At 41.1% G+C, this 18,933-nt stretch overlaps 1 protein-coding gene across 4 annotated transcripts in view; it reads left to right on the top strand.

Annotated features, from left to right (window-relative positions):
* MAPK9 (mitogen-activated protein kinase 9) overlaps nucleotides 1-18,933 on the top strand; it is a 58,535-nt gene that overhangs the window by 18,792 nt on the left and 20,810 nt on the right. For 3 of the 4 annotated variants that reach the window (XM_023201967.1, XM_023201968.3, XM_023201965.3), the window contains 3 exons: nucleotides 4,236-4,365; nucleotides 8,294-8,352; nucleotides 11,335-11,473. In XM_023201967.1, the coding sequence (XP_023057735.1) occupies nucleotides 4,236-4,365; nucleotides 8,294-8,352; nucleotides 11,335-11,473 (328 nt within the window). Of the gene's footprint in view, nucleotides 1-2,024; nucleotides 2,213-4,235; nucleotides 4,366-8,293; nucleotides 8,353-11,334; nucleotides 11,474-18,933 lie in introns of those variants that run through there. The other variant, XM_023201966.3, reaches the window with a different exon arrangement.

The following is an 18,933-nucleotide window of genomic DNA, read 5'->3' as shown; positions in this document are numbered from 1 at the left end:
GAGGCCAAGGTGGAAGGACTGCTTGAGGCCAGGAGTTCAAGACCAGCCTGGCCAACATAATGAGACCCCCATCTCTATTAAAAAAAAAAAAAAAAAAAATCAGGCCAGGCACGGTGGCTCACACCTGTAATCCCAGCACTTTGGGAGGCCAAGGCGGGCAGATCATGAGGTCAGGAGTTTGAGACCACCCTAGCCAGCATAGTGAAACCCTGTCTCTACTAAAAATACAAAAATTAGCCGGGCTTGGTGGCAGGCACCTGTAGTTCCAGCTATTTGGGAGGCTGAGGCAGGAGAATTGTTTGAATCTGGCAGGTGGAGCTTGCAGTGAGCTGAGATCGCGCCACTGCACCATAGCCTGGGCGACAGAGCGAGACTCCATCTCAAAAAACAAACAAACAAAAATTATCATAGAAGATTGATAAAATTTGTATTAAAATTGAGAAATGTTGTTTATTTAAGAAAACTGAGATCAAGAAACTGAAAAGATAAGCATACATGTGAGAAGATACTATGACTGAAAAAAATCTCTCTTTCAGAATATGTAAAGAACAACAGTGAAGACGATTGTAAAGATAGACAAACAAATAGTCAGCAGGTTGTCACAGGAGGATACCCAGATAATCTGTGAACAGGAAAAAGTGCTCAATGTCATTATGCATCAGGACAGTGCAATTTAAAACCGCGATGAAATACCATTCCACACTCACAGAATGGTTAGAAACTAAGCTGTTGGTGATACCCGGTGCTGGTAAGGTGGAACCACCCGAGGCAGCTCTCAGACGTGACCCCTCACGCACTGCTGGCAGCTCTACAAATGTGTAGAACCGCTTTGGCAAAGAGTCTGACGTTATCTACTGAAATACAACAGACACGTTCCCACGCTTTGTTGTCTACTCATCAGAAACACATGCATAGGGGACTCAGAGCTGTGGACAGAAATATTGATGACCGTGTGTTTTGTAATTGATTGAAAACTAGAAACAACTGAAATACCTCAATGTAATGTGATGTCGTTATACAAAGGAATCTTATAGCAATGATGGAATGAGTTATAGCTACGTACAGCAACAATGGATGACTCTCATAATATTGAGCCAAATAAGTCAGACACAGAAGATTTCAAAAAACAGACAAAAATAAACTGGGTGCTCCAGGGTGCATGTTTTAGCTGGTTAAAGCAAGAAAGTGATTATTGTACATGTCAGAAGGTGGACAGGAGGGACAGTAATTAGTTGGGATAATTTTGAGAGAGGCTTTTGGGATACAGAGAGAACATGACTGATAAATCATTGAGCTGGGAAACAGAAAAAGAAGCACAGGAATCAGTACAGTATCAGGCATAAGTCTCACCGGCAGCGCTCAGTGTGGAAATCAGCAGGACAGTGCCTTCAAAGTTCTCACAGAAAATTGATTTTAAACTCAGAAAACGTACTGTAATCAAGGGTGAGGGCAGAGCAATACCATCTATCTTCCATGTACCTTTTCTGAGGAAAAAATTCCTTGAGGATGTACTCCAGCAAGAGAGGCAACCCAAGAGCGTAATACAAGAAGCAGTTGGGGACTAAAAAGAAATCCCAGGATGGTGGCTGTGTGGCAGGCCTTAAGGAAGCTCCAAGATGAGTGTCTGCAAAGAATGTGGAGTAGATGCCAAACAACAGATAGTGTAAGAAGCTAGGAAGTACTAGTGATAGGCGAAAACTGGCATTTCATATTAGTAAAAACTAATCTAGTAATATAATAAAATCCAATTATTATTTATTAGAAATGTGTGAGAAAAACTAGAAAAAATCATGGCCTAATTATAAAACAAATAAAAAGGACATGATGTTTGAGCAGTTGATTAAATATAAGAAAAGAGAATCCTTTCTCTATCCTGGAAACAGTCTCACCCTCTTATGAGTGGCAGCAAGAGCCATGTGATCTTTAGAAACTGAAATGTAGTCCCAGCTCTGGCAGTTAGTGACGCTTACATGTGTACACACACCTATACTCCACGTATTGATTTTCAACTTCTAGACACATCCTAAAGAAGAAATACAGAAGACACAGTTATAAATGTGATAAATGGAGGAGAAAGGGATGGAGTAGTCTCATTTTACATATGCAGAAGTCAAGACGTTCCCTTCGAAGTTGAAGAGGCATGAAGATTAGAGATGTTACTTAAAGACGTAACCAGGAAAAACCCGAAAAGCAGAAGAGAAAAAAATAGGAGGTATTGGGGATTTCATGGAAGTGGTTAACTACTCAGTTTTCATAATGGGGAATAGGTAGATCATTTCTAAAGTGGATAAATGAAGAGATAGTGATAAAAATGTATTCTTTGAGTGACCACAATAACCAAAACCAGGAATAATTGAAGGTAGTTCCTCGTGGAGCTGGAGCTACAAGTGGGGAAGCTTATGCCCATTCAGATGCTTAGACCTGGTCCATTTGGCTTGTTTTAGCTAAACACATTTTTTAAATGACAAATAAAAATTGTATATATTTATCGCGTCCAGCATATTGTTCTGAAATATGTATACATTATGGACTAGCTAAATTGAGCGAATTAACATATGCATTACCTCACATACTTCTTTAACATTTCTGACGAGAACACTTAAAATCTACTCTTAGCAATTTTCAAGAATACAATACATTGTTATTAACTACAGTAACCATATCTCACAGTAGACCTCCTGACCTTATTCCTCCTAACTGATATTTTGGACAAAAACTTTTGATACCAAAAAAGTGTGTCTGTTTTCAAATTCTTTTTTTTTTTTTTTTTTTTTTTGAGGCCCTTGGCAACAGGGTCTCAGTCTGTCACCCAAGCTGGGGCGCAGTGGAGGGATGACTGCTCACTGCAGTCTCGACCCCTGGCTCAAGCAATCCCCCCACCTCAGTCCCCTGAGTAACTGGGACTACAGACATGCGCCACTACACTCAGCTAATCTTTGTAATTTTTATATAGACAAGGTTTCACTATATTGCCCGGGCTGGTCTCAAACTCCTGGGCTCAAGCGATCTGCCTGCCTTCGCCTCCCAAAGTGCTGGGAATACAGATATGAGCCACCACACCTGGCCTGTTTTCAAATTCTTGAGTCTGAGAAGTATATAAGTATAAATACTTTTGATGGCTACATGTATGCTAATGACTTATTTCACACATGGATGTATCCTCATCATTTTATAATTCATATAAATGGTGCAATTTGCACATGAGCCTGTGGATTTACATATGTATGTAGACAGACACATAATATGAACTGAATTAAAATAAGGTAGCCTGTTAACCAAATCCTACAGCAGGCAGCCTTCAACTTTAAAACATTGAATTAAGTTCAAGTTGTTTGGCAAAAAGCATTAATAGAAGAGAATAAATATAAACAATGTTATAAACTCAACAGAATAAAGAAATAGAAGCAATATTTAAATCAGTGCTTAGGTTCTCAGGTGGCCTTTGGTAACTGTTAGCCCTGATGGGTAGCCCAGAGGTCACAACACAAATGGCACTATTTAGTACCAGTTAGAAACCTAAAAATGTGCCATCAGGGCTACTTGATTTTTCATATCTACTTTCTGGGGGAAAACGAACAGAATTTCAACAGGAAACTTGAGATCTGGAAACACAGCCCCTAAATTTTATTCTTACCATAGTAGTAGGAGGAGATATTTCTAAAAGAACTTTATATAGCAGTTGCTTACGTTAGAGATTTTGTATCTTGGGCGTTTACCATGAGCTGAAATTTTGGCTGCTTCTCTTGTTAGATACTGTTGTCTGAGAAAAAAACACAATGACTCAAACTTTAGATTTATTGTATTCTTCTCATCAGCTCAACCATTTCCTCTACTGTGATATTCCAAAATATACATATTTTAAGATGGGATAACAGTGACTTTGTTTCCAACTTCTGGTCATGTTTAAACTGAAGATTTCATTTCTTGACTGGTTTTATGCACTGTATATTAAATTACCTGGTTTTGAATGTAATCTAAACTATGAAAACTTGGTGTGTGAAGGATTGCCGAACCCCATCTTAACTGTCGCTGAAATATGTCTCTGCAAAGGAGTTATTCCATGCTGTAGTCTTAGCCAACTCACTGTGCTCTTCATATGTGCAGTACCTTGAATGGAAATAAGCAGATTTTTCCTTATTACTTATTAAAAAGATAATATATTCAATGTATATTCTGGCATTGCTGTATTTCCAAAACGATTCTAATGGATTGTGCATTGTATTTCCTAATTCTAGTGCTGCATTTGATACAGTTCTTGGGATAAATGTTGCAGTCAAGAAACTAAGCCGTCCTTTTCAGAACCAAACTCATGCAAAGAGAGCTTATCGTGAACTCGTCCTCTTAAAATGTGTCAATCATAAAAATGTAAGTTATGTATGTATTTTGTCTGTGTGCTTCCATATTGTCAATAATGTGATAATCTTCAGGGTCTTCTGGAGATACATTAAGTTCAGATCTAGGATAAGCTAAGGATAAAAGTGACTATTAACATTGTTATTTTATTTTATGTAGTTATTTATTTATTTATTTTTTGAGACGGAGTCTCGCTGTGTCGCCCAGGCTGGAGGTCGGTGGCGTGATCTTGGCTCACTGCAAGCTCCGCCTCCTGGGTTCATGCTGTTCTCCTGCCTCAGCCTCCCGAGTAGCTGGGACTACAGGCGCCTGCCACCACACCTGGCTAATTTTTTGCATTTTCAGTAGAGACGGAGTTTCACTGTGTTAGCCAGGATGGTCTCGATCTCCTGGCCTCTTGATCCACCTGCCTCGGCCTCCCAAAGTGCTGGGATTACAGGTGTGAGCCACCGTGCCCAGCCTATTTTTTATTGATAAAATTCTTAATAAACATTGAGGAAATTAAAGCTAGAAAGAGGCATCATTATGGTACATAGGAATTTAGGTCACCCAAAGTAGGAATATCAATTGATACTGTTTCTTTAAAATAGGAACAGTATTGATCCAACAAATTGAGAAACAACTAAATATTTTGTGGAAAGATGTTGTTCTGTAAGTAATTTTTTGCCTTGTATATGACATCTCAGTTTCAAATACACTTATTAGATGATGTTACATTTAGAGTAGCTATTCTTGGAAGCGCCACAGAAATCAAAGCACTAAATTTTATGGAGAAATAATGTTTCTAGAAAATGAAGTTGTGCTCAATCAGGCACATTGTATGTTCTCCTAGTGGTCGCTGCTGAGCATTACGTTGATAACCTTGCCAAGTTATAAAATTATACAATGTTGGCTGGGCACGGTGGCTCACGCCTGTAATCCCAGCACTTTGGGAGGATGAGGTGGGTGGATCACCATGATCAGGAGATCGAGACCATCCTGGCTAACATGGTGAAACCCCATCTCTACTAAAAATACAAAAAATTAGCCAGGCGTGGTGGTGGGCACCTGTAGTCCCAGCTACTCGGGAGGCTGAAGTGGAGAATGGTGTGAACCCGGGAGGAGGAGCTTGCAGTGAGCAGAGATCACACCACTGCACTCCAGCTTGGGCGATAGAGCGAGACTCCGTCTCAAAATAAATAAATAAATAAATAAATTGATTAATTAAAATAATAAAATGTTAAATCTGGAAGGAGTTTTTTTAATTTGTTTTGTTTTGTTTTGTTTTTTGAGACAGGGTCTCATTCTGTCACCAAGGCTGTGATTCTCCCACCTCAGTCCCCCAAGTAGCTGGGACTATAGGCGTGTGTCACCATGCTTGACAATTTTTAAAATTTTTTGTAGAGTTGGGGTCTTACTGCATTGCCTAGGCTAGTCTTAAACTCCTGAGCTTCCTTCTTTTGAGTCTGACTTGAGTTGGTTTTAATTTCTCTAATGCATGCTTTATTTTACTTGTTTATTTAAAAAATTTTTTCAGGTTACAAAAAATATATATTATTTTTTAAAAGTCAAACAATATAAAAAAGTAAAAACTCCTGACTACTACCACCCACAGAGTACTAGTATTAACAATTTGGTGAACATTCTTATGCATACATGTACACAAGTACATAAACAAGATTAATCATGTTATTCTTCATCCTGCTTTTCTCCTCGCGCAACGTGGGTTGGCCTCATGTACTGTAATTAACATAGATATAAGCCAGTTTTTAAATGGCTGCATAGCGCAGATGCACAGTAATTATTTAAGAGACTGCCAACCGCCCGTTGTTGGATAGATTGTTTTGTTTCTCACTGTTATAAGCAGTGTTGCAATGAACATTCTTATACCTGAATTTTTGCACACTTGTCCAGGTGAATTTCTTGGCCAACATTGCTGGGTCAGAGTACATACTTCTAGTTTATATATATTCTAGTTTAATATATACTGACAAATTGACCTCAAGGAAGACTATTAGTTTGATATTTTCATTAAGAGTATCTGAGAAGCTGGGCATGGTCACTTCCACCTGTAATCCCAGCTACTTATGGGGCTAAGGCAGGCGGGTCGCTTGAAGCCAGGAGTTTAAGGCACACCAAGGCAATAAAACAAGACCCCATCTCTTAAAAAGAAAAAAGTGTCAGCTGGGCGCTGTGGTGCACATCTGTAATCCCAACACTTTGGGAGGCCAAGGCAGGTGGATCACCTGAGTCAGGAGTTTAAGACCAGCTTGGCTAATGTGGTGAAACCCTGTCTCTACTAAAAATACAAAAATTACCTGGACATGGTGGCAGGTGCCTGTAATCCCAGCTAATCAGGAGGCTGAGGCAGGAGAATCGCTTGAACCCAGGAAGCAAAGGTTGCAGTGAGCCGAGATCACACCATTGCACTCTAGCCTAGGCGACAAGAGTGAAACTCCATCTCAAAAAAAAAAAAAAAAAAAGTATCTGAGAATGTCTGTTACTTCAGAATCCCCCAGCACTACATACCATTGATTTTTTTTGTTTTACTTTTGCCAATTTGATAGATAAATGATATTTTTATTTGTGAGGTTGTCATTTATTTTTATGTGTTTTGGTAATTTAATTTGTATGGCCTTTATCCATTTTTCTTTTGGACTGCCGGTCTCTTCTGCGTTCGAAGGAGGGTTTTTTTTTTTTTAATATTAAAACTATTGCCCTTTACTTTTTTTTTCCCATTTGACTATGTTGTTGACATACTGATTTTTTATCACCTGTTTTTTTGTTTCATTTTAATGTAATCAGATCCCTTAGGTTTCCTGTCAGGTTTAGAAAATATTTTTCTACACCAGAATTATATATATGTTTATCATATTCTGATGTTTTATTTCATGTTTTAGATTTAAATCTTTGTTCCATTTTGAGTTTATCTTGGTATAAAGATAGAAATATGGATGCAGTTTTATTTTTGTCCTTAGCTAACCAGTCACCCCAATCCTATATAATGGATAATTCATCTTTCCCTCAGTCATCTGGAATGACTGAAGTTATATGTTTGGTGCCTAAGCCGTGGGACTCACTGTTTACACCATGGGGTGTGTATTGGTTCGTTCCCGCACTGCTGTAAAGAAATACCCGAGACTGTGTAACTTATAAAGGAAAAGGTTTAATTAACTCATAGTTGCGCATGGCTGGGGAGACCTCAGGAAACTTACAATCAGGTGGAAGACGAAAGGGAGGCAGGCACCTTCTTCACAAGGCGGCAGGAGAGAGAAAAGTAAGGAGCAAAGTGGGAAGTGCTCCTTACAAAATCATCAGATCTCAGGAGAACTCACTCACTATCACAAGAACAGCATGGGGGGAAACTGCCCCCATGATCCAGTCACCTCCCCCCAGGCTTCTCCCTAGACATGTGGGGATTATGGGGATTACAATTCAAGATGAGATTTGGGTGGGGACAAAGCCAAGTCGTGTCAGAGTGCCAGGATGGAGGCCTGCAGCAGGATCAGCTCTTAACCCTCTTTAAGTAAAAATACGATGCTATGAGACCTTTCACTTTATCACACCAAAAATATAAGCTTAGCCTTCATATTTCAAAACTTTTTAGAAATTTATGCATAATATTTAAGTTTTCAGAGTTAACATACTGCTTTATTTAGTGTTTTGTTACCCATAACTTCTACTTTTTTATGTTCAAAAAGACATTATGTGTTTAAATTCTGTAATAATTAAGTCACTAGGGACACATAAAAGTGATTTGATTAAAAGTGCATCTTTCCTTTAATTGATGTTTAATTTTTCTCAAGTGCCATGTAATTGGTAAAAGCAGTAATAATAATAAGTACTGAGTTCTACTGTGATTGTTTTCCCCAGTTTTAATGCTTTTCAATATTAAACTTAATTTTTGTAATCAAGTAGAGTCATCTGACATATTGAAGTACAATTAATTTTCTCTTTTCAGATTATTAGTTTGTTAAATGTGTTTACACCACAAAAAACTCTAGAAGAATTTCAAGATGTGTAAGTATCATTTTTATTCAGTAATGCACTGTACATCAAAGAGTGAACATCTAGAAAAGGCAGCAACTGCCTTTTATACTTAGGAAACGTAGGTGGCAATACATTTTGTGACATCACAGATAACTTTCTCTGTTGCAGAGAAATATTTAGAAAATTTGATGGTAATATTTAATTATTTGTACCACATGGGTTTTCATCTTCATAACAGATAAAGGATGACTGGAAAGAATTCTTCAGAGCAGACCAGGATCAGTAATGTGTTTTGCTGAACTATAAAATGTTTCTCTCAAGTCCGTCATAGCCAGGATTTTAGGGTTCAGGAGTTTATGAGTATTATTTGTAATGATTAAGTCACTAATTCTATTTAAGATTCTGTACTTCCAGAATCTTAAGTAGAATCATCTTACTAACAGTGCAATGAAGTATTAATCTGTTGAGAGGCGTAATGCCCAACTTCATCCTTAATTTATTGGTGTGTTCAGTCATTAACAAATATCTGATTGCCCTCTGTGTGCTGGGCGCTCTCTGGGACTTGGCATACTTGGCTTCCCTGGAGCCTATCAGGGAAGACAGACAGGTAACATGATAAATGAGGAAAGCGTGTAGTCCATTAGAAAGTGCTAAGTGCTGGCCAGGTGTGGTGGCTCATGCCTGTAATCCCAGCACTTTGGGAGGCCGAGGTGGGCGGATCACAAGGTCAGGAGATCGAGACCATCCTGGCTAACACGGCGAAACTCCGTCTCTACTAAAAATACAAAAAACTAGCCGGACATGGTGGCGGGCCCCTATAGTCCCAGCTACTCGGGAGGCTGAGGCAGGAGAATGGCGTGAACCCAGGAGGCGGAGCTTGCAGTGAGCCGTGATTGTGCCACTGAACTCCAGCCAGGGCAACAGAGCAAGACTCCGTCTCAAAAAAAAACAAAAAAAAAAACAAAAAAAACGCTAGGTGCTGTGGGCAAAGGGTCAAGCTGGGTCAGAGGATCAAAAGTGCTGAGGGTTGGACTTGAGGCTGCAGTTTTAAATAAGGTGGCTGGGGAAAGACCTCCGTGAGTTGGTGACATGTGGAGAACGCCTTGAAGGAGATCAAGAAGTCGGTCCTACAGATACTTGGGGGCAAGTAGAATGGAGATAGAAGGAACAGACAGCGCTCAGGACAGCAGCAGATTCCCGCTTGGTGTTTTCCAAGACCGTCAAGAGGTGGTGTGGCTAGAGATGAGGGAGCAGGGGAAGAGAAGAGGGTGAACACTGCGGGGCCCCTAGGCCATTGTAAGCATGTCTTTTGCTCTAAGGCAAGTCAGAATAAGAGTCTTAGCAGAGCGGTGAGCTCACCTGCCTTCTGCTTTAAAAGCGTAGCTCTGGCTTCTGGGTTGGTAACCCACTGTAAGGGGTGGGGGCGCAGAATATCAGTTACTGCTATTGCAACAATTCTGTTAAGGCATTTTGGAGGGTCCATTTGGCCCAGAGGGGTAATAGGAACGGTGAGAGGGGAAGAGATTGGATGCTGAAATGGTTCTAAAGATAGAGCCACAGTATTAGCTGATAGATAAGATGTGTGGTGTGAGAGAGAAGAATTGAGAATGACACCTAGATTTTTGGCCTGAGCACCTGAAGGATGAAGGAGCTCTCAATTGAGATGAAGAAGGCTGTGAGAAGGACAGACTGGGCTAAGGGTGGAATCAGGAGTTCAGTTTTGGACGTAGCTTTAAGATGCCTGTTGGACATCAAGGTGGAACTGGGAATAGGGAGGCAGAGGAATGAGCCTGGAGTTCAGGAGATACGTCTGAATTGAAGGTAGGACTTTGGGAGCTGACGGTCTATAACTGAGATCATTAAGAAAGTGAGTGTTGTTATAGAAGAGAAGAGGGTCAAGGACCAGTTGCTGGGCATTTTGACAGCAAAAAGTTGGAGACAGGACAGGGCAGGACCAGCTAGGATTATAGGACTGGCCAGTGGATTTAGTAGCATGGAAGCCATCACTGGCCTTGAGGAGGACAGTTTCAGCAGAATGGCGGCTGCACAAGCCTTATCCAAGTGGGATTAAGAAAAAAATGGGAGAAGCCTGGGTGCAGTGGCTCATGCCTATAATCCCAACACTTTGGAAGGCCTGAGGTGGGTGGATCACTTGAAGTCAGGAGTTTGAGACCAGCCTGGGCAGCATGGCGAAACCCTGTCTCTACTAAAAATACAAAAATTAGCCAGGCATGATGGCTTTTTTTTTTTTTTTTTTTTTTTTGTATTTAATTTTCAGTTCTGGGAATCCAAGGCATGAGAATGACCTGAACCCAGGAGGTGGAGGTTGCAGTGAGCCAAAATCACGCCATTGCACTCTAGTCTGGGTGACAGAGTGAGACCCTGTCTCAAAAAAATTTAAAAAATAAAATGAAGGGAGAAGAATTGAAGCTAGCACATGAGATGCCTCTGGGGAGTTTTGCTGGCAAAGGGAGCAAAGAGTTGGGGAGTTGCTGAGGGGGGAGTGCGGTCAAGTGCCCTTTTTGTTGTTGTTGTATGGTCACTTTTAAAAACATATATATATATTGTAGAGAAGTTTAGAGTCACAACAAAATTGAGCGGGAGGTACAGAGTTCCTGTCTGTCCCCGGCCCCTTATATGTGGAGCCTCCCCCATTATCAGCATCTCCCACCAGAGGGTACATGTGTTATGATTGATGAGCCTGTAACAGCATGGTCTTTAGGCTGGTAAGGAGGATTTCAGCCAAAAATGTAAGAAGTAGAAAAATTTGTGTGTTTGAGATTCTATTTACCATGCTCTTAAAGGTTTTTTTGTTTGTTTAATTTTTAGCTTGTAAGACATTAAGTGTTATTTATATATTCTTTGGAAAATTTTTAGAAAGTTCCATTATACCAAGTTATCTTTTTACTTTAGCCAGTGCAGTGATTGGAAGTAAGTTACTGTTTCATGAAATTTAGTTATAAAGGAACTTTGGATAATTTTCAAATACATAACTGACCTTTTCTTCCTCAGGTATTTGGTTATGGAGTTAATGGATGCTAACTTATGTCAGGTTATTCACATGGAGCTGGATCATGAAAGAATGTCCTACCTTCTTTACCAGATGCTTTGTGGTATTAAACATCTGCATTCAGCTGGCATAATTCATAGAGTAAGTAGTGATGTATTGATTTTATTTTTAAAAACATAATCATTTGGTTGTCATAATCCTTTACATACAAAATAACATTTAAAAACAATTGTTAGGGTTGAAAATCCAAATAAATGATGGAATCATATTGTGTTTTAAGAAAGTCATTCTAGGAAGCCTCTGTGGAGCCGCCCGGCCTACCAGGCTAGGCGAGCTGCTGTGGACACGGCCAGATACTGCACTCTCAGTCAGATACTGCACAAGAATACATTTTTTTAAACTTTTCATTTTAAAGTAACTCAAAACTTAGAGAAAAATTGCAAGAATAGGACAGAGAACTTCCAACTGCCATTTGTCTACATTCACCTATGGTTAATATTTTTGCCATATTTGAAAGCCCATTTTTAATGAGCAAGGAACTTAAAGGCCAAGTAGTCAGTGAGACAGCTGCTTGAGAACTAACTTTCTTAAATAATGACCCAAATACCCATTTCTCTTTTCCTGAAATTCTGCCTTGCCAGCTTCCCTGTGTCACTGGTGGGAGCGACCTGGCCCCGTGCCACAAGGGTTCGGAGCAGGCCTGTGGGCTCGGCACAGGCTGGGATTTGACTAGCAGTGTGACTGTACTGTCAGGAAACACATTTAACAAACTGGGGAGCTAGGATATAATTCTCGCTGAGCTGGTTTTACAAGGTTTTGTTATTATTACTTGTACAGCTGTGTAAGCAGACTATCACGATATAATTGTTTTTTTGCAATTTGATACCAATACTTTTATTAGCAAAGAAAATGAAATAAACTTCTTCCTGCCAAAAAACAGTACATTTTTCATAAAAAAGAAAGATGGAATTGATGTAATAGGTGAGGAACAATTAAAACTCGTCACATGCCGGGCACGGTGGCTCAAGCCTGTAATCCCAGCACTTTGGGAGGCCGAGACGGGCGGATCACGAGGTCAGGAGATCGAGACATCCTGGCTAACACGGTGAAACCCCGTCTCTACTAAAAAAAATACAAAAAACTAGCCGGGCGAGGTGGTGGGCGCCTGTAGTCCCAGCTACTTAGGAGGCTGAGACAGGAGAATGGCGTGAACCCGGGAGGCGGAGCTTGCTGTGAGCTGAGATCCGGCCACTGCACTCCAGCCTGGGCGACAGAGCCAAACTCCGTCTCAAAAAAAAAAAAAACTCGTCACATAAGGCCAGTAAGAAAACCACAACAGTTAACAAAATCTGTTTTCAATGACGTAATTACAGAACAATTAAAAAGCTACATAAAAATCAATGTTACCTACCTATTAGAAATACATTTTAATTCACCCATAGATCCAAAAACATTTAGACATACAGACAAAATTTTGTATTAACTGACAAAACCCGCACTACCATGTTGCTTAAAGGGTATCTACAGAATTCTCACCTCCATATGTTCCTGTTAAGTAAGGCGGAAATCACCAGTCCCGAGATCGCCATTAGAAATGAGCCACTGACAAACACAATATATTTATAACTTGTATAACATTTCATTCATGTGCATGTTTTGAGCATTGTGGAATATTTAATTTGCATCAGGCTTTCCAAATTCCTTAAATTTATAAGATATGTTTTCAGTGGGAGTTCTCAGATGACTTTTGAAATAATTATTAAAATGAAAACTTACTTGCAAACTACTAGGGTTTAGATACAGAATACCTTCTTGTATTTAAAGATCCATCTCCAGTTTGCATACATCATGTCTTTGAATGTTCCCGAGAGAAACAAGGCATCCCCACATTCTTTACATTTGTAGGGCTTTTCAGAAACGAGTTCTTTTATATCTTCAAGTAGAACTGGAAAGACTGAAGACACTACCACATTGTTTACATGCGTAGAATTTTTCCTCCAGTAGTAGTTTTTCTTCGTATTTTCAAAGGAAAATGGAAACGTTGCATATGCTTTTTAATGTGTTCGAAGGTAACTGGAACATATAAAGGCGTCATCACACTTCTCTTATGCATATTATGTAAATTATACTGTTTTCCTCAAGTATAATTTCTTTCATGTTTTCAAAGATAACCGAATGTTTTCCCCAAATCCTTACATTCCCAGGATTTCTACAAAGTATGAGTTCTTTCATGTTTACATACAGGACTGGAATACCTAAATACCACATTCCTTACAGTCAGCGGGTTTCTCTCCAGTGTGAGTTCTGTCATGTTTATATAGAGAACTGGAATATCTAAAGATTTGACCACATTCCTTACAGTCAGATGGTTTTTCTCAGTGTGAATTGTCATGTTTCAAGGTAATTGAAGCAACTGAAGGCCTGACCACATTTTTTACACTCACGGGGTTTCTCTCCAGTATGAGATTTTTCATGTGTTTGAAGGGAGCTGTCCAATTCCTGAAGGTGTTACCACTTTTTTTTTTTTGAGACGGAGTCTTCGCTCTGTTGCCCAGACTGGAGTGCAGTGGCACGGTCTCAGCTCACTGCAAGCTCCACCTCCCAGGTTCAAGCGATTCTCCTGCCTCAGCCTCCCAGGTAGCTGGGATTGCAGGCACCTGCCACCACACCTGGCTAATTTTTTTTTTTTTTTTTTTAAGTAGGGACAGGGTTTCACCATGTTGGCCAGGCTGGTCTCAAACTGCTGACCTCATGATCTGCCTGCCTCGGCCTCCAAAGCACTGGGATTTACAGGTGTGAGCCACCACTCCCGGCCACATTTTTTATATTCATAAGGTTTCTCTCCAGTATGAGTTCTCTCATGTGTCTGAAGGTAACTGAACCGACTGAAGCCTTAATCACTTTTTGACATGCATAGGGTTTCTCTCCAGTATGAGCTCTTTCACGTCTTCTAAGGGAACTGTGTTGACTGAAGGCTTTGCCACATTTTTTGTAGTCATCGGATTTCTGTCCAATATGTGTTCTTTTATGTCTTCACATGGAGCAGGAATGACTGAAGGCTTTGCCACATTTCTTACATTTATAGGGTTTCTCTACAGTATTATTTCTTTTATGTTTCTGAATGGAACTAGAAAAAGTGAGTCTTTTACCATATTTCTTAAACATTGAAGATTTTTCACCATTGTGAGCTGTTTTATGTTTTTTTCAAAGTAACTACAGAAACTGAATTATTTCCCACATTTCCTACATTCATAGGGTTTCTGTTCAGCATGAGCACCTTTATGGCAGTGAAGGTGACCAGAATGTCCAGAGGCTTTACCGCATTTCTGACATTTATAAGGTTTTTCCCCACTGTGCGTTCTTTTATGTTTTTGAAAAGAACTGCAAAATCTCAAGGCTTTACCACCTTTCTTCCATTCACAGGGTTTTTCTCCAGTGTAAATTACTTTGTGTCTTAGAAGTAAATAGAGAAACTTAAATGTCCTCCCACGTTTCTTACATTTATGAGATCTATTACCAGTGTGTGTTACCATGTGTCTTTGGGCATTTATGAGAGAAAGGAAGATTTTCTCACATTGTTTACATTTGTGTGGCTTCACCCCACGTTTCTCAATAGTTTGTGTCCAGAATGAGGTAAGATGTGCCTATTAAGGGGTGAAGGACATACAAAGACTTGTCCACACACATTGCATTCACATCAATTTACATCAGCAGAAATTTTCTTCTTCAGGTTCAGATTTGGAATTTGGCCGAATTATTTCTCCACAAGGACTACCTTCTTTACATTCACAGAGTCTTTCTACCATAGGACTTCTTAAGTTTTTTCCAGAATTATTGAAATGACTTTCAATGTTCTGGTCTTCCCATTTGTTTCCATTTCCTGGCTTCCGGGATTCTCTGGCATCCTGCTTAGGGATCTCCAAGGTCACAGGGTGACAGTCTGAGGCAGAGCCACCTAGGCCTCTTGGGCCCGAGTTTTTTTAAAAAAACAACTAAAATATTAAGTGAGACTAGAGGCAGAGATAATATAATTTTATCGGAAATAGATATGCTTAGCATTCCCTAAATTATTACTGTACTAATTTTATTGACAGATTGCCATTAGATTTTATGTTCCAACAGCAAGAGGTCGTATTTTTGCTGAACTGAAAACTCAGTGTCGGGAAGGAGCTAGTGAGAGACAAGAACAGCGGAGCCTGTTGTTACAGAAATGAGCAGATGGGTTTTAGGTGGTGGAGTGGTAAAATAATTTTTTCAGATCTGCTGTGCCAGGAAAGGTTGGTTCTATCACAGCTAGTGAAGCGCTCCCTCGGGGGCAGAGCCCACCGACCCACAGAAGGCAGGGTTGCCTCATCCCAAGCCTCAGGTCTGTGGCCCAAGGCCAGCGTCAGGGATAGCTCTTGTCCTCCCAGGGCTAGCTGACAGCCTCCCATCTGCCATCCAGTGTACTGTTATTTAAAATAGAAACTTTGCTGCCATCAGATGGTCAGTTAAAATAATATATTGGTGACTTTGTTGTAAAAATAGTAACACTAGGCTTCTGAATTAAAAATGAAGATCTCCTGATGTACCATTCTATTTCTGTTCCTGAAATTTCCATGGACCTTCATATAATTTAAGATACTCTTAATATCTCTTAAATAGATTTTATTAAATTCATGCTTTAGAATAATTTCCCAGATTATTAGTCTTACTACATTAGGCCTTATTCATTTTGTGAGGGGAAATGGTTTGCCTGACTTGTTCCCCCTTGGGCCCCGAGGTGAGCAGGAAGCAACGGCCTCCTGTCACTGCGGCCTTGTGAGAGCTGCAGCCTCGGCAGGCCTTTTTTATGGAATAGTCGGTTCCTGCAGCTTGAGTCAGATGGGGCCCAGAGAAGTGTTTGGTTTGCCCAGCATGAGGTATAGAAACCTAAGAAGCCTTCAGAAAATGACCCCATTGCCATCCCTCCCTCGTGCTCACCACCCCCACCAGCCTGGCGTCTTGCTGTGTCCTCTCTGTCACCTTGTTCCCTCCTGCTTCTCACATCCATGGCCTTGCCAGGCTCTCCCCACATCTGCCCACGTGGGAGAGTGAGGCACGCTCACTGTGGGGAAGTTCCAAACATTGCACAGGTGTATAAAGCAAAGAGGGAAACCCCCTCTTGCCCCTGCTCCCCGCCCCACCCCTGCCCACATCCCAGGAGGGGAGGAGCCCTAAGTTAACTGTTCTGTGTGGACTGTACCATGCTTTGTCCCATCTACAGTACCAGGCACAAAGATAGACACACTTTTAATTTTGCCTATTAAAATGGTTTAATACAAAACATAAATTTTAAGTATTTGAAAGATAAAGTTTTGCCCATGATATCCCACCAAAGTATATACTTTATATAATTCAAAAAATGAAAAGCAAGTACCCCAGCCCTGTGTTAGCACCTGGAGATGGCCAGTGAGAGCACGCTGGTGCATGTCCTGCCTCCCTCTGTTGACTGATGTTAATACCAACATATCTGTACTTATGTCCTTTTGAACTTATATGCTAATTTAAAGACAGGATCACCTTGTATATAACTGTAGCAACTTGCTAAACAAGTAGCTTAGTTTTTTTTTTTTTTTAATCAAGGATCAAATAGTTCTATAAATATTTATGAAAAACAGATTCCTCCACCTCCTCTTTTATTTCTCTCTCCCTAGAAGTAAACTCCTTCAGTTCATTTAGCTGATTATTTTGGTGTCGATTTCCATATTGGAAAAAATATGCTTAGCTCTTTCTTTATTGATCCTTTCTCAGTTTGGGGCATAAGATGCTGATTTAGTGGCCGGGCACAGTGGCTCACTCCTGTAATCCCAGCACTTTGGGAGGCCGAGGCGGGCGGATCCCAAGATCAGGAGATCGAGACCATCCTGGCTAACACGGTGAAACCCCATCTCTACTAAAAATATGAAAAAATTAGCCGGGTGTTGTGGCAGGCACCTGTAGTCCCAGCTACTCAGGAGGCTGAGGCAGGAGAATGGCGTAAACCCAGGTGGTGGAGCTTGCAGTGAGCTGAGATTGCACCACTGCACTCCAGCCTGGGAGACGGAGCGAGACTCTGTCTCAAAAAAAAAAAAAAAGATGCTGATTTAGCTTCTTACCAACCCAGCCCTCACCCTTGGCCTTCCTCGCCCTTCTCCCAGGCTGGCGGATGTGATGGTGTTTGGCTAACTGCATCATCGTGAGCATGGAAATGCTTTTGCACAGCAGACCTTCCCCTTTCACCTGTTGGTCCCTGGAGTTAACAAACACTTATCTTTTATTTGTTTGAGGTTTTTGTTTGTTTTGGGAGATAGTTTTCTATGTTCTTGTTGGTAATTCAGCCCTAACTCTTCTACCAGGCATCTAAATTTTCTCTCAGCACATGCAGATGTCTTGGGTATTTCATCAGTTTCATCTCTTCAGGAACCTCCCTGCAGCCTCAGCCCTATTCCCTTTTGCACTGACTGCCCCTGCACCTGCTTGAAGGGGCTGCCCTGGATCTCCCTTGGTGGTTTTCTGGGGATTTCCTTCATCTCCCTCCCGTGTTGGATTCCTTGCTGGCTGTCCTTGTCTCTCAGATTACCCCCTTGTTTTGGTGGGAGACATCCTCCAAAAGCTTCCTAAAAATGCCACAGAGGAGAGAAATTTTTTGAGGCCTCAAATGTCTGAAACTCTTTATTCTGCCCTCTCACATGGTGAGTAGTGTGGTTGTGTGTAGAATTCTTAGTTACAGATCAGTTGCGGTCAGAATGGCGGATGCGGTCCTGTGGTAGCGAGGCACCTAGCTATGGCTCCGGAGTCCGGAGTGCCTTAGTGTCATCTGATGACTAATTTTTTTTTTTTTTTTTTAGACGGAGTCTCACTCTGTCGCCCAGACTGGAGTGCAGTGGCATGATCTCGGCTCACTGCAAGCTCTGTCTCCTGGGTTCATGCCGTTCTCTTGCCTCAGCCTCCTGTGTAGCTGGGAATACAGGTGCCTGCCACCACGTCCAGCTAATTTTTTGTATTTTTAGTAGAAACGGGGTTTCACTGTGTTAGCCAGGATGGTCTCGATCTCCTGACCTCGGGATCCGCCTGCCTCGGCCTCCCAAAGTGCTGGGATTACAGGTGTGAGCCACCCGGCCGATGACTAACCTTTTCTAAGTGCTGTGGTTTGGGGTTTTGGTTTGGTTTTATCTCTGGAAACTTTTTTTTTTTTTTTTTGAGACGGAGTCTCGCTCTGTCACCCAGGCTGGAGTGCTGTGGCCGGATCTCAGCTCACTGCAAGCTCCGCTTCCCGGGTTCACGCCATTCTCCTGCCTCAGCCTCCCGAGTAGCTGGGACTACAGGCGCCGCCACCTCGCCCGGCTAGTTTTTTGTAGTTTTTAGTAGAGACGGGGTTTCACCATGTTAGCCAGGATGGTCTCGATCTCCTGACCTCGTGATCCGCCCGTCTCGGCCTCCCAAAGTGCTGGGATTACAGGGTTGAGCCACCGCGCCTGGCTGATCTCTGGAAACTTTTAAACTCAGTTCTTTATTCCTTGTATTCTGAGACGTTTTGATGTATGCCTTGATATGGACATTTTTTCTTTAGTTTTACTGGGCACTTGGCCTTCAGTCTGGAA

This window comes from Piliocolobus tephrosceles, chromosome 4, assembly GCF_002776525.5.
Source record: "Piliocolobus tephrosceles isolate RC106 chromosome 4, ASM277652v3, whole genome shotgun sequence".
NCBI lineage: Eukaryota > Metazoa > Chordata > Mammalia > Primates > Cercopithecidae > Piliocolobus > Piliocolobus tephrosceles.
Note: the sequence above shows the minus strand (reverse complement) of the source record. Positions and strands in the feature narration are given on the sequence as shown.